The sequence below is a fragment of the Ambystoma mexicanum genome, chromosome 8 (assembly GCF_040938575.1).
Source record: "Ambystoma mexicanum isolate Mex_15411 chromosome 8, UKY_AmexF1_1, whole genome shotgun sequence".
Classification (NCBI taxonomy): Eukaryota; Metazoa; Chordata; class Amphibia; order Caudata; family Ambystomatidae; genus Ambystoma; species Ambystoma mexicanum.
The window spans coordinates 1,597,361,756-1,597,376,324 of NC_090929.1; the positions used below are offsets into that span (position 1 = coordinate 1,597,361,756).

Below are 14,569 nucleotides of genomic sequence, written 5' to 3' on the forward strand. Positions count from 1 at the left end.
AGAAAGATGGCTGTTTTTTTCCGATTGGTGGAGCCCAGTCTCTCATCCAAGGGGTCAGCGGTCTCAGGCTGATCTAGGACTTGAGCACTGACCAGGTGCCTTTGCAAGCAGAAAGAGGCCATGTGGGATGTATTCTGATTTATCACCAGGTCAGTCAGGAGAGATGGGGCTGCACCTGGCTCTGCGGTGTCCGGAGGAGAAGAAGAAATAGCCTCCTACACACTCCAAGCCCAAAATGCACTTGGGCATCAGGGTCTTTAAGCAGGAAAGCTCAGCTGACTTCAACCACGGCCACTTCCAACTGAGTGGGCTTCGGACCATGCCTCCTCTGGGAGGACAGCCTTGGACTCGGCTGTCTGGAAGTTCTTGAGGCCGGCTAGGGGCTATGTGGGGCCTGGGGGACATTCAGCATAATGCATCCTTTTCCACACTCTGCTATCTGGCTATAGTTATGATTTCCCATTAAAAGAGAGCAACAGTCAACCATCACACACACAGTCCACATGAATAACCTGTATGATATGATGATATTTTATTTATATCGCGCTCGTACACAGGTGTTTCAGAGCGCGACCAGGCAAAGGGAGGGGAACAGGGGAGAAGCAAAAACAACGATCTTACTAGGCCCAGTGACATTGAGAACGCGCAAGTGCATGGGGAAGGGAAAAGGGGGAAAGTTCATGGGGAAGGGAAAAAGGGGGAAAGTGCAGAGCATAGGAGAGAACAAAATAAATACTAAGTAAATAAATAATTAAATAGGGTGTTAGCGGTGGTAGTGCAACATGTAAGAGGCAAAGGTGCTGTTGGTCAGATAGGGTGTATCTGATAAGTGCCGAAGAAAAGTGTGTGGGTAACTGTATGGTTACAGATACAGGCCCCAGTGCAAGCGGTGGCCCGGAGGCAGTGGGCAGCTCTTCTGGGTGGAAGCTGGTTTAGAGCATACAGGCCATTGCATGTACTGTTCACATGCACCATTCAATGTTATCACTCATTACAGGATGGGCCATAAACCCTGAAAGCCTGGCTCTTTGCCTAACCACTGCCTATCAAGTTACTTCCCTGCATGCAGACTATGTCCTGAATGTACTGAACGTCTGAATGTCTTCTCCCAAAGGATACTGATATACCCCCTGTTATGAATCAAGCTTGTGTATGATTGTAACTGGTCTGCAACAGCACCCTGATGCCTGAGGGTGTAGGCACTCTACAAATGAAAAAAATAAATAAAATAAATAAATTAGCACTCTAAATGCATCCATCAGCCAGTCCGCCTGCTCAGAACGCAGGCTGTAGCAGGCGATACAAGCCAACGTTAGTCCTATGGTTATAGTTGCAGTTAGGGATACAACTGGGTGGTGAACGTTGTATATGTTGCTGTAGCTAAGGTTTAGATTGGAGGTTTACAGTTAGGGTTAGGGGTTGTGGATACTGCTAAAGTTAGCATTGTAGGTCACAGTTACGTAGACATTTATAGGTTTAAGGTGTACAATTATGGATACAGTTAGGGCTGCTGCGATGGTTGCAGAAATGGTACAGTTTGGGTTAGGGGTTAGAGTTATCGCTACAATTAGTATAAGTGTTATTGATACAGCTACGATTAGGATGTGCTGCCATTATGGATGCAATTTTAGCTTGAGTTGGCACTTCAGTTATGGTGGAAGTTAGTTTTGGATGCAAATATGGTTGCGGCTTGAGGTCAGAGGGATGGATGGAGTGGGGTTAGGCTTGGGGTTAGGGTTAGGGCTAGGGCTAGGGCTTGGGTTTTGTATGCAAATAGAGTTGCGGCTTGAGGTTAGAGGGATGGGTGGAGTTAGGGTTAGGGTTAGGGTTAGGGCTAGGGCTTGGGGTTTGCATGCAAATAGAGTTGAGGCTTGAGATTATAGGGATGGGAGGGTTAGGGATAGGGTTAGGGTTGGGGCTTGGCTTTTGTATGCAAATGGGGTTGAGGCTTAAGGTTAGAGGGATGGGTGGAGTTATGGCTGGAGCTTGGGTTTTGTATGCAAATAGAGGTGAGGCTTGAGATTAGAGGGATGGGAGGGTTAGGGATAGGGCTTGGGTTTTGTATGCAAATAATGTTGCGGCTTGAGGTTAGAGGGATGGATGGAGGTAGGTTTAGGGTTGATGTTAGGGTTAGGTTTACGCTTACGGTTAGGGCTAGGGTTTTGGATGCAAATAGGGTTGAGGCTGGAGGTTAGAGGGATGGGTGGAGTTAGGGTTAGAGATAGGGCTTGGGTTTTGTATGCAGTTAGGGTTGGGGCTTGAGGTTACAAGGATGGATGGAGGTAGGGTTGGGTTTAGGTTTAGGGATAGGGCTAGGGTTTTATGTATGCAAATAGGGTTGAGGCTTGAGGTTAGAGGGATGGATGGCGTTAGGGATAGGGCTAGGGCTAGGGCTAGGGTTAGGGTTGAGGTTAGGGTTAGAGCTAGGGTTTTGTATGCAAATATGGTTGAGGCATTAGGTTAGAGGTATGGATGGGGCTAGGGTTGGGGGTATAGCTACATTTAGGGTGATGTTAAGTGTTAGACATATGGATGCAGGTAGGATAAGGGTTGGATTTGAGCTATGGATGCAGTTGGAGTTGGATGTTTGAATATAGACAGGGCTAGGAGTGGAGGCGTACATAGAGTTGGGGTTTTCCTTAGAGCTATAGATACAATAAGAGGTAGGGTAAGGTGTAAATATGAATACAATTAGGGCTAGAGTTGGTGGGAGAGGTTTTTGTACAGTAAGGGATACGAATTGGGGATGAGCATTATGGGCACAGTTGGGGTGAGGGATTCTGTTGTATTTATGAATATGTAGTCAAGGTTAGGGCTGAGCTTTACGAGGTGGGCGTTAAGGGCTTAACGGCACCAGTAAAGGTGCCAGAGCCATTAACCCCTTACCGCCCCATTACGAGGTCCATTCGTGGGACCCGCTCTGGATGCCTGGTTTTACCAGACGCCCTTAGCGGGTCCCGCGAGCGGCCCAGCATGCTAACAACGGGCCCGTCATTAACGGGCCCGTTGTTAGCATGCCCCCCATTCCCATTGAGCCCTATAAGGGCTCAAATGGGAATGGGGATGGTCCGGGTCCAGGTTCCCTGAATGGGGAAATACCCGGCCCTCCAAGGTCGGAATGCCAGTATTTCCCCATTCAGGGAACCCAGGCCCGAGTTTGGAGCCAATCATGCCCTTATTCAGGACATGGCTGCCTCCAAACTCGTAATGAGGCCCATGGTTACGCTTAGGTTTTGTGTTGGAGTAATGGATACAGTTAGGGTTTGTACTGGGGTTTGCCCTATTGGTACAGTTAGGGGTAGGACAGGAGTTTCATTTGTATATGAAGTTAGGGTAAGGATTGGGTATCAGACGTATGGATGGTGATTCAGTGGTCTCAATACAGCTATTTGAGGTATGGGCAGCGAGGTATAAGGCTGGGTTTCAAGGGGTTAGATTAGGGCTAGGTTTCAGGGGTAGGGATACAGTTAGGTGAGGGTTGGTGATTTTGCAGTATGGATACAGTAGTGGTTAGTTCTCAGGGTACGGACAGTTAGGTATAAGGCTGGGGTTAGTGCACAGTTATGGTTAGGGTCGAGGTCAGAGTTTCGATACAGCTATAGATATGGCGACTGTTTACGCTTAACATATGGGTAGTTAGGATTGGGGTTAGTGTCATGGCTAGAGTTAAGTATAGGGTTAGGATTGGGTATCGGAGGAATGGATAAGATTCGGTTAGGGTTGGCAATTTAGCAGTATGGATCGGTTATGGTTAGTATTTGAGGTATGGTCAGTTTGGAATACGGCTGAGGTGAGCATCATGGGCACAGTTAGGATTAGGATGGAGGTTAAACCTATAGATACAGCAATAGTTAGGGTGAGGTTTGATGATTAACGCTCTAGACAGGATTGTGATTAGTTTCATGGATAGAGGTAAATATAGTTTTATGGGTACATCTATTGCTAGCATAAGAGCTAAAGCTAAGATTTTGGTTAGGGTTACAATTAGGAACAGGTTGTGGGTAATGTTTTTAAAACAATGTTTGGGGTTCTGCTATGGTTGGGATCAAAGTTGTATGGAGTTTTGTGGCTGAGATTTGGGTCAGGGTAGGGGTTAGAGTTAGGGTTAGGGGTTAGGCTTAGGGTTCAAATTGGGTTGGGATAGGCTTAGGGTTAGAGCTAGGTTGGATCAGGGCTATGGTTATAATTAGGTTGGGCCAGGGTTAGGGTTAGAGTGAGGTTGGGTCAGGATTAGGTGAAACACATTATGCTGTAACCTTTTGCCCTGTAACTTTTTCACCAGAAACGCAATGCTGTGCATTATTATGCTTGCTAGAAAGTTTGGTCATTCTAGTCCAGTGTGTCTCTCGACAGAAATCACTGAAGCCTCCGTAGATTCTGCAATCACCTTTACCTCACATATACGTTGTCTGCCCTGAGTTAAGGCACACATCAACGCTGCAGTTGCAGTATGTGTGCGCTTCGACCATTCGCAGGGGGGGTAATGAATGATGCGAGATCAAACTCTGAAAATGTGTGAGGCCATTCTGCACATATTTTCGCTGCTCACCGCACAAAACGAATAGTCACATGTACTCCGGGAGGACACAGCCTACAGGTGCCGTCCTCTCCTGTCAGGTTCAGATGGAATGTGACAGCCACGGATACATCAAAGCATCTCAAGAAGGGGGAAGGTACACCTTCCTCCAGCCATGGGCAGCCTAATTAAAATGTCAAAGGCTCCATGGATCTGCTTTCCTATTGTTTAGTTCGGCGGGTGGCAGTGCATACTAATGAGAGATAATTGAGGTAAGCCTGGAAGGGGCTTGGATGCCAAACAGACAACAAGAAAGCAGGGATAACATCTCTTTGATATGCACTTTGTTAACTTGAAGCTAGTTACCACTCCTCTGTATGAAAAGCAGTGAAAAGCATGTCTGGGTCCACTATTTACTGTAGGCAAACCCCTGCAGAGCGGGAAATATGTGATTTGAGGCAGGCAGGAAGTCTGCTCTCGTCACAAACTGTGCATTAATCAAGGGTCACAGAGGGCTCAGTTAACCAGAGAAACACTTTGACCTACAACAGACAGGAAGATGGGTGGGACTTAGGTATATGTTGTCACCCCTTACCTTTCCCGTTGCAGAGCACTCTGGTCCTAACCTCATGCAAAACAGAAGATTGTTGGTGGGGACCCAGGATTGGTCCATTAAGGTACACTTAGCCTGCACCAATCACTGGGGCCCATTTGGCTTTAAAATAGGGCTGAACCCCTCACTTAGCAGATCATCCAACGGCTTTGAAGGAGTAAGAAGAAGGACTCACTTGGACCCTGGCTGAAGGTACAGTTTACCTTACATCTTCCGCCAATGAAGAAAGGCCAGGATTCCCAAGAAGGAAGCAAGATCCCTCCCCTAAACATCTCACAGGGAACAGAGGACCAGTCCAACAGCTCCAGAACCAGTACCCAGCCAGCATACAGCATGTCCTGCTAGGTTCTGCTAGGTTCTGCTAGGTTCTGCTAGGTTCTGCCAGCAAGCTTCCTAGGTGGGAAGTGCCAGAGAGTATCTGAACTAAGAACAAGGCCTTTGCCTGCAAACACTCTCCTAAGCTTTGGGCAATCCGCCTTGAATGGACGACACAAGCCCTGCGAAAAAGAGCTAGGAGGAGTGCCACACAAGCATCAACCAGAGTCCATCTTTTAAGGACATATTCAAGACAGTCGAGTCCTCGAACCGCAAACAGCTTCACCACTAACTGTTGTCATGCTGCCGTCACCAGAGCCATCCGAGACGACTCGACCAGCGTTCCAGATCCGCCAAACAGCACAGATACAATGATTTTTTCCCCCGAGCCACCGTGTAAGGCACCCTGCAGCCATCCATCCAGCCTCGCTTCGCGAACTGCCTGCTGCCGGATATCCGCAGCTGTCGCCCGCCTCAAACTCTGCTTTAGGAGCTGCAAAGCGCCCTGGAACCGTCTCGACGCTGTTGAGCATCAAGAACTTCTTAAGCACCAGGTACATTGTGGTTCTGCCGCCCTGGTCCTTTTCTGAAGGCCCCTAGAGATGGTTACAATCCTTTGCCGCTTGGTGCTGAAACCAAAGAACCTTGAACAGTAACACTGATTGCTGTACCATCTACCATCCTGTCAGTATCCAGAGTGCTCCCCTTTCCTTCGTGAAACTGTCTGTTCTCTGCATTCCTTTACAGTGTGGGTTGTAATGTGTAGTGTGCTAAAACTGTCTGTTGTAATAATAATAAAGTAGATATTTTTAATACAACCTTGACTGGACAGTCCCTTTTTATCATCGGTTAATAATTGTCTTTTCGCTGTGTTGAATCTAACCAACGATCCACACCTTGCGGAGATAAGCCTGCCGTTCCATCCACGTTACCAAAATTGGACAATGAGGTTTATAATTGACTTGTGTTCCAGTCTATTTGGATCCCTTCCAGTGTACTAGAGGTGTGGGGCTGATTGATGGTTTAGAAACCAATATTTATCCCTGGACCACTGGTGCCCCGGATGTTGATTCGTCACACAGTAGGCGTCCCTTTTCATCCCTGTGACTCAACTGTGCCTCTTGCCTTGTCCCTTCCTGTGCAGGGTGGAGCCCGCAGATGCTCTATGTTTAAGGACGACAGGCTGATATCCTACTACTATGAAGATGCCAAGACTTTGTATGAGGTTTTCCAGCGAGGGCGCCGGGTGTCGGGTAAGCAGAGCACATTGCAAGCTTTGCAGTTGTTTGCATCCATGTCCACAAGAAACATGCTATGACCCAAAATGGATCCCTGTTGTGATATCAGTGTGCGTATAAGAACCGGGGCCATTCAGAGAGCACAATGGCTGCCCAAACCGGAGATTGAAACTGGGGAAGCTTAATGAAATGAATGAGCACGTACGTTTGTCTAATAGTATACTATTACAGCGTATTGATAAGCACCATGCTCACAGCACACCGCTGTCCCTCACGCATAACATGTAGGAAGTACTCCACCATCACACTCCTCCACTCACTCACCTTGGCTCCGACCTGCAATGGTACCACACGACAGACAGGCAGTGCTACGAGGCCACAACAGGGGCAGATGCTTGATATACTACGGCAGTTAACATTGAAACAGCCCTGCGTTTTATTAAATGCTTGCAAGAAACAGTTTTACTATGTCTGTATAAAATCTTTCTGCAGGTTAATGTCTCTGTTTCTCTCTCTCTCTCTCCCTCTCCCTCTCCCACTCCCTCTCCACTCACATGTATATGTATATATATTAACTTAAAAAACCTTAGTTAAGGTGCAGTTAGGTTGTGCAGATTTAACGCAACACAATGTTCACCGGATGAGGGAAGTCATGACCAGCTTAACTCGGCACACTGCTGTTGATGTCCCCCATAATGGCATTGTGTATGTCATTATGAATCCCTTCTATTATAATATGTATGTGCTCCTGGGCTTTGAGGTGGAACGCGCTGAGTTAAGCTGGTCATGACTTCCCACATCCGCTGAATTTCAAGGGTTTTGTAGCGTTAAATCTGCACAACTTAACTGTACCTTAACTAAAGTTTTTCAGTGAATTTCAAAGGTTTTGTTATACCATAGATTTTTACAGACCACTAGGCATGGCCTTTCGCCTTCCGCCATGGCTAGTGGCCAAGGCCTTCGACCGTGTCCACTGTACATGTTCCCCCCAATATTTTTCTTTTTGACTGCCTAGGAGCCAGGCCCTTCAGCCGTGTAAACTTTCTATATTGCACCATTCAGTTCCTAGAAGTAACCCAGTAGCCATAGTATTCGGCCACACCCATTACTCCCCCACCTCACTGTAGCTGTAACATATCATTCCATTATTAATCACATTATTTGACTCTTTCTTTTACAAAACGTTTTCCCTCAACCAGGGTTAGTATGACCCTGATGATAGTAATGTACTACAAATCGCCACGGTTATTCATGTGAGGCACTTTCATTCCCAATCCCATTTCTTACCCCAGTTATGAGAAAGCGTTTGAGCACTGAACTTGGTCCCGAGCCCTCCCCAAATGCCCAATTTCACATGGTGTCCTTTTTCCCTCTCTCCGCCTTCAGTCTGATGCCATTTCAACATCTTACCTCCTCCAAATGGCAATTTTTCCACTCTCCATTTTTAGCTAACCCTGTTTATTTTGGAAATAACCCAGTTATCTCTTGTACCGAACAAAAAAGAACTGGCAGCTTTTTCATTTCTGAAAGCCTCTCTACTGCAAAGCACCATGGGAGATAGAGCTATAATTTTGAGAGAAGGGGGCACCCTCTTCCCCTTCAAATGTTTCAACAACTACTGGACGGACTAACCCCAGACCCATCCCGTAATTTCATGCCCATATTGTTTTGTACCTGATCCAATTCTATCCAGCAGTTTGTGCTGTGCGCTGTGCAGAAATTTTGACTTTTCTCTATGGGGAAATACATTGGGAATAGGGTGAAAACAGTGTTTTTTTACTTGTAATAACTTTCATTTTTTAAACGAAACTTTCCCAAAAATCATGTGAGTCAAAAGTTATTAGCAATTTAATTTTCAGGTTTCCTTGATACTCAACTATAGTGCAAATTCCAGATTGAATGTTTTGGGAAGAATTCATTAAAAAATGAAAAGGTTATTAAGAAAGGAAAACACTGGTATTTTCGCTGTTCTTCGTCTATCCTAACCCCCCTACAACTTTGCCCCTATTTACGAAACCACGCCAAACGCAGCAAAAATATTCAAGTTCATGTCTATACTGTTGTCACAAAGTTTTGTGTGGATTTTTTAGTTTGAAAACAGTTAAGATGAACAATACATTGCAACAGAACCTTTCAAATTCACTGAAACCCCTTATTTAAAGAGCCATTAAGATGCAAATTTAGCGTTTCAAAACCCTTGAAATTCGGCAGACAATTCAGGCAAAGCCACGTCAACCCTCGCTCCTGTTGCACGGCAGATGACTACACTGATGACATCACTAATTAGATCATATATGGCATCACTGATTACATCACTAATTGATTTACTAATGGCATCAGGCATGAAATCACTCATGTATGTTAAAATATTTTTTGGGTCACTCTCTTGGTACATATGTTACTTCAGTATACGAAATAATTATAAGAACATGACAGAACAATAGACGGGTACAAAGTATGATATGAGTACTTTGGAGCATTCATTTGTACTATTGGGATGACATTTAAAATATAAATATGTAATATTTTAGAAATATCTTTAGCAAGCAATTAAAATAGGCCATTCCATAGAATGTACCTTATTGTGGCAAATGTACTTTAGTTATTTGTAAGATAATATAATATGTATATACATTAGTAAACAAATGATAATAGGGATAGATAGAAATAGAAACATGTTGAATCCTGATTGTTAGGAAAATGATACATGTACAAATTTACATTTTCTATTGTGCTTATTAAACAAATATTATATAAACGTATTGTTTTCCAAATGAGAATTGTTCAAAAAACACATGTAAAACAAAGTACATACGCTTATGTATTGTAATACAAGCATTCTAAGCATAGGTATTCTAAAAAAAAGCATTTATAATACAAAATTCCATATATACAGAAGTAATGAAGTTTAGAAGATACTTATGTAGGGCCACAAATGCCTGTTTGGAACTGCGCCATCTTACTTGAAGGAGAAATTGGAAGTTTGCAAAGCAGTTCGTAACCTCCGCTCTTCTGATGCACAAGGCCTCATCATTCACTGCTTCAAGAGAATTTAGGGAAATGGCAGCTTGTTCCTTATCCTGATTGCACAAGCTTGGAATGAGCTACCTGAGACTTTGCGAAAGGAATCAAACTACCTTGTATTCGGGAACGGTTTGAAGACTAGCCTATTTCCCTAAGGCGGTTTTCCCGTTTTTTGTCTCTTTCGGTCTCATAATTATCAATGTAGCGCACTGATGCTTAAGGACTTTGGCGCTTAACAAATATGCAGAAATAGAAATAGAAAAATATAAATTGAAGATTTACTTGTAGGTATATAATTGGATTTAAATTACTTTCAGTTATATCTTTTCTAAATTAATTATGACTTTTTATTCGACTCTAACATATGACATGCCATAGGAAATTAATCTTTACATACTGTAATATTTTGTTGTACTCATTTTTGTATATGCTTCAAATTGTGGACCATACACTAAATTTAAAGAAATTACAGCAGATTAAAATGTACTTTAAAAATATGTATATTTATTTTATGTAAAAGAAAATAGTCCTAAAAGTTGAAAATGGAATTGGTAAACAGTGCTTTTATCAGTGATGTCATATATGATGTAATTAGTGATGTCATCACTGATGTGATCTCTGATGTCATCATTGTGGTCATATGCTGCGAAACAAGCGGGGAGTAGTTAAGGTGTCTTTGCCTGAATTACCTGCACGCGAGCCTGTCCAGAAACATGTCTATTAGTCCATCTTCTATCCATTTATATTGCATCCATGGTTCAATGGCTCCGGCGCATGCCAGAGTCACACTGTCGCCTAGGAATTCCTTCTGGAGGCTTTTCGCAGGGAAACCATCCAATGAAAATGAATGGGCCCTCTGCAAATCATGGTGTGGGAGCATTAGGCGCACCACCACTGGGTGACAAACACAGGCTATAGGTCTGATAGCACAGCGAGTAGAGTGCTTGCTTTGACATCTGAGCAGAGCCTGCTGATTCAGGTTCAAAACCCAGCAGGGCCAAACTCAGCCTTTTATCCTTCTGAGGTCGATAAATGAGCACCACACACCATGGATAATAATAAGCAGCGCTCAGCTGCCGAGGGTTCGTAGCACTTAATAAATGCGAAATTATTATTATAGGGCCAGCCGGCTATGCCAACCTATCACCCTCCAGATGTTTTGTCCTACAGCTCTCGTGATCTGTTAGGGATCATGGGAGTTAGAGGCCAAACCATCTGGAGGGTGACAGGCTGGCTAGCCCAGCAGGTCATCCCCGTGTGGAAGGTGTGTCTAGGTTTGTCTGTTACTCCCTTGGGGGTCAATGGCTACCCACAGTTCCGACTGGCGTTTCTGGGTAGAAATTCCTGCAGCGGCTGTGGGGTGCTGTGCTGCTCCCGATATGCAATAGAGGTTTATGTTTTTCTCAATTTTCTTTACTCCCACCTTCATTGAGGGTGCTTGGTGCTAGTGATTTAGCAATGCCAGCATTTTTGGAGCCTGCGTTATTTCGGCACACGGTCAAAATAACTCCATTAAAATGAAGAATAGTCAAAATAAGAGAGAATTAGCTATTTATACCTCCTTGTTATTACTCCTTCAATTTCATTCCAGGTTATTATTATGCCTGGGAAATTGTAACAAAGAACCATAATTGCTCACCACACCTAATTATAATTCCTTATCATGATAAATTCTTTATTCAAACATATTACATTTCTGTTAAAGGACATACAAATAAGTACAAATTCATCCATTTAATCATCCATTTAAAAAATATCCATATGAATATTTGCACTAAACTTATTACAGAGATAAAACAGAATGCAAATAGCATTCAGTTCATAAAACCAAATTCAATCCAAAGATGACCCAGAACACAAAGATCTGCAAGTTACTTTAAGATGTGTCGATCGCAATGAAACGGGCACAGTCAATACAATTGGCGATTCATTATTGCTGTTACTATGTTTGTCTAATAAAAAGAGAAAGCATTGTCTTGATCGACCTATTGACAGATTGTCACTGGGTGAGAGGGTGATGATCGCTACATATCTTTAGTTAAAGGGATGCCTGGTGGTGAGAGGGTGATGATCCCTGAATCTTGTTAGTTAAAGGGAGGCCTGGTGGTAAGACAGTGATGATCGCTGCATCTCTTTAGTTAAAGGGATGCCTGGTGGTGAGAGGGTGATGATCCCTGCATCTCTTTATTTAAAGGGATGCCTGGTGTTAAGACAGTGATGATCGCTGCATCTCTTTAGTTAAAGGGATGCCTGGTGGTGAGTGGGTGATCATCGCTGCATCTCTTTAGTTAAAGGGATGCCTGGTCGGGGTTGGCACCACCTTTAAGTAACCAAAGGTTAGGCGGGAGGTGGCCATCCCTCCCTACTCAACAGTCGGCACTAGTTCAAGCCAAGGCATTTTTTTCTTAAGCCTAAAGCTCTTGTGCGTACTAGAGAAATCGAGTCAGGACTATATGATTTCTCCGGTATTCTCGAGAGGCCTGAGGCAGCAAAAACAAAATTCCTTAGCTTGTAGCAGCCTGATTGGCACCGAGCAGACTTTAGGGAGCTCCAGCAGTGCCCCTTCTCAGAACACTTTTCAGAGACTGCCTAGGCTCTGCCCAGCTGGCCCCAACCCACTTAAGCCCTGGCTGTAGCAAGGATCAAGGGACGAGTCGCCCCCGCCTGAAGTCAGACCTATGACTTGTGTGCTCTGGAAACAGCCCTAAATCCGTTGCTCATCAAATCATGACTTTATTTGTAGCATGTGTGATTTTTCTTTCCTCGTCTTTCAGGTAATGGACCCTGCCTTGGATTCAGGAAACCAAACCAGCCTTATGAATGGCTGAGCTACAAAGAGGTGAGTCATCCCGGTAGCATGGGATCTTAATGGGGAATAATTCATCCTTGTACAGCAGCATCTGGGAGTTGCTAACTGACCCCTTGTCATCAGGTACCCCTGTTCGAAGCCTTTTCGTTTGAACCGTCAGCACTTTTCATGCTGGCACCTGAAGGCCCAAACCTAACATTTAAACTTCAAGTCCCAGCATGCACCGGACTGTTGACTGGAATAGTGTTTCTTGAGGCAAATGACCTGCTTTTGCTTCTCTCTTCACAGGCGTCGGACAGGGCAGAGTTACTGGGCTCTGGTCTCATCCACAAAGGATGCCAGCCGTCGCCAGAACAATTTGTCGGTATCTTCGCCCAGAACCGACCAGAGGTAAATGCAAGGTTGGCATGAATAAGCATCACTGTGCGCCAGCAGAAGAGGCAGCAATAATGGCTGCCCTGGAAAGGTGGTTTAATGAGCAAGTGTCTGTCAACAAATGTCCATGAGAGCAGGTCAGGCCTGTCTGAGCCACCTTCAAGGTAAATGAGAAGCTTAAAGGCAGACACCAAGGGCAGCAAACTAAGGGTGACCTGTGTCCTTGGCTAGAAACTGTTTCTATCACTAGGCCGCAGTTTAGGGGTCCCAAGCCTCTCGCATTTAGGCTATATTTCAGGGGTCCTAGTGATTGCATCGAATGCAAAACCATTGAAAAAATATGCATCGAAAAAATGCATTTAAAAAAAATATATATTAATGTGGGGGGTTCCCCCAACGCCTGTTTATTTCCCCTCAAAACCCATTATAGTAAAAAATAAAACCTTTACCTACAAAAAAAATGTTGATGCATTTTATTTCGATACTTTTGCATTCAATACTATGTATTCGATGCAATGCCTGGATACCTATTTTTCAGAGCCTGCTGCTGGCGGCTTGTAATGCCCCGCTGCTATGGATTGAAAGGTTTGTAGGAGTTCAAGATGGCACGCAGTCTACCCGGTGTGCTCACAATCAGATTTTAAATTATAATTTGAACGCAGTATTTTTTTTCATGCTGACATTTGAGTATTACAGTAATGATAAATTCAATCTGTATGAAGTTTTGCCTGTTCCTAATATGCATGAATATATGTTAAGTATGCCTTTATACATTTTAATTTCATCATGTGCCATGATCCAGTGTTCAATACAAAGGGTTTAATTGATCTGATCCATAAGGAAAGACAACATGTGTTTCGCGCATGCCCTGCGCTTCTTCAGGGCTAATTTGGTCTGTAATGATGTGTGTCAAGGAATTGTGATACTGGGTGCCAGCGGTCGGCTGGCACCCTGACAAGGGTAAAATGTCATGAGCAAAATTCCTTTTGGATGAAATTCGCGTTGCGTATCACTTTATAGAATTGTGTGGATTAGCCACCTAGAAGAACTGAGGGAGTAACCAATGTACTAACCGCCCCGCTCCTGCTTCCTCTAACACGCCACCCAAGTACTATGCACGCCCACTGGGCGAGCCAGCCTACACACCAACACACAGCCAACATAAGCAAGACTCACATACAACAAACAATCCCTGACACTGGACCTTACCCACACGGATACAGTGCACACAACCTTAAATACCTGACAATCTACACATAAAACACACAGACCCACCCCAACATAACAAGCATTCACATAGAAAACAACCCAGGCATTGGACCTTACCCGTACGGATACAGTGTGCACAACCTTAAATACCTGACAATCTACATATAAAACACACAGACCCACCCCAACATAACAAGCATTTACATAGAACAGCCCAGGCAATCTACACATAAAACACACAGACACATCCCAACGTAACAAGCATTCACATAGAAAACAACCCAGGCAATCTACACATAAAACACACAGACACACAGAGCCACCCCACCATAACAAGCATTCACATAGAAAACAACCCAGGCAATCTACACATAAAACACATAGACACACAGACCCACCCCACCATAACAAGCATTCACATAGAAAACAACCCAGGCATTGGACCTTACCCGTACGGATACAACAAGCCA

General features: G+C 44.3%; 1 protein-coding gene across 1 annotated transcript in view; it reads left to right on the forward strand.

The window, feature by feature from the left end:
- The window catches only part of ACSL5 (acyl-CoA synthetase long chain family member 5), a 142,755-nt gene that overhangs the window by 10,776 nt on the left and 117,410 nt on the right, over nucleotides 1-14,569 (forward strand). The window contains exons 2-4 of the mRNA XM_069611790.1: nucleotides 6,589-6,697; nucleotides 12,481-12,545; nucleotides 12,804-12,905. Coding sequence (XP_069467891.1) covers nucleotides 6,589-6,697; nucleotides 12,481-12,545; nucleotides 12,804-12,905 — 276 coding nt within the window. The remainder of the gene's footprint in view (nucleotides 1-6,588; nucleotides 6,698-12,480; nucleotides 12,546-12,803; nucleotides 12,906-14,569) is intronic.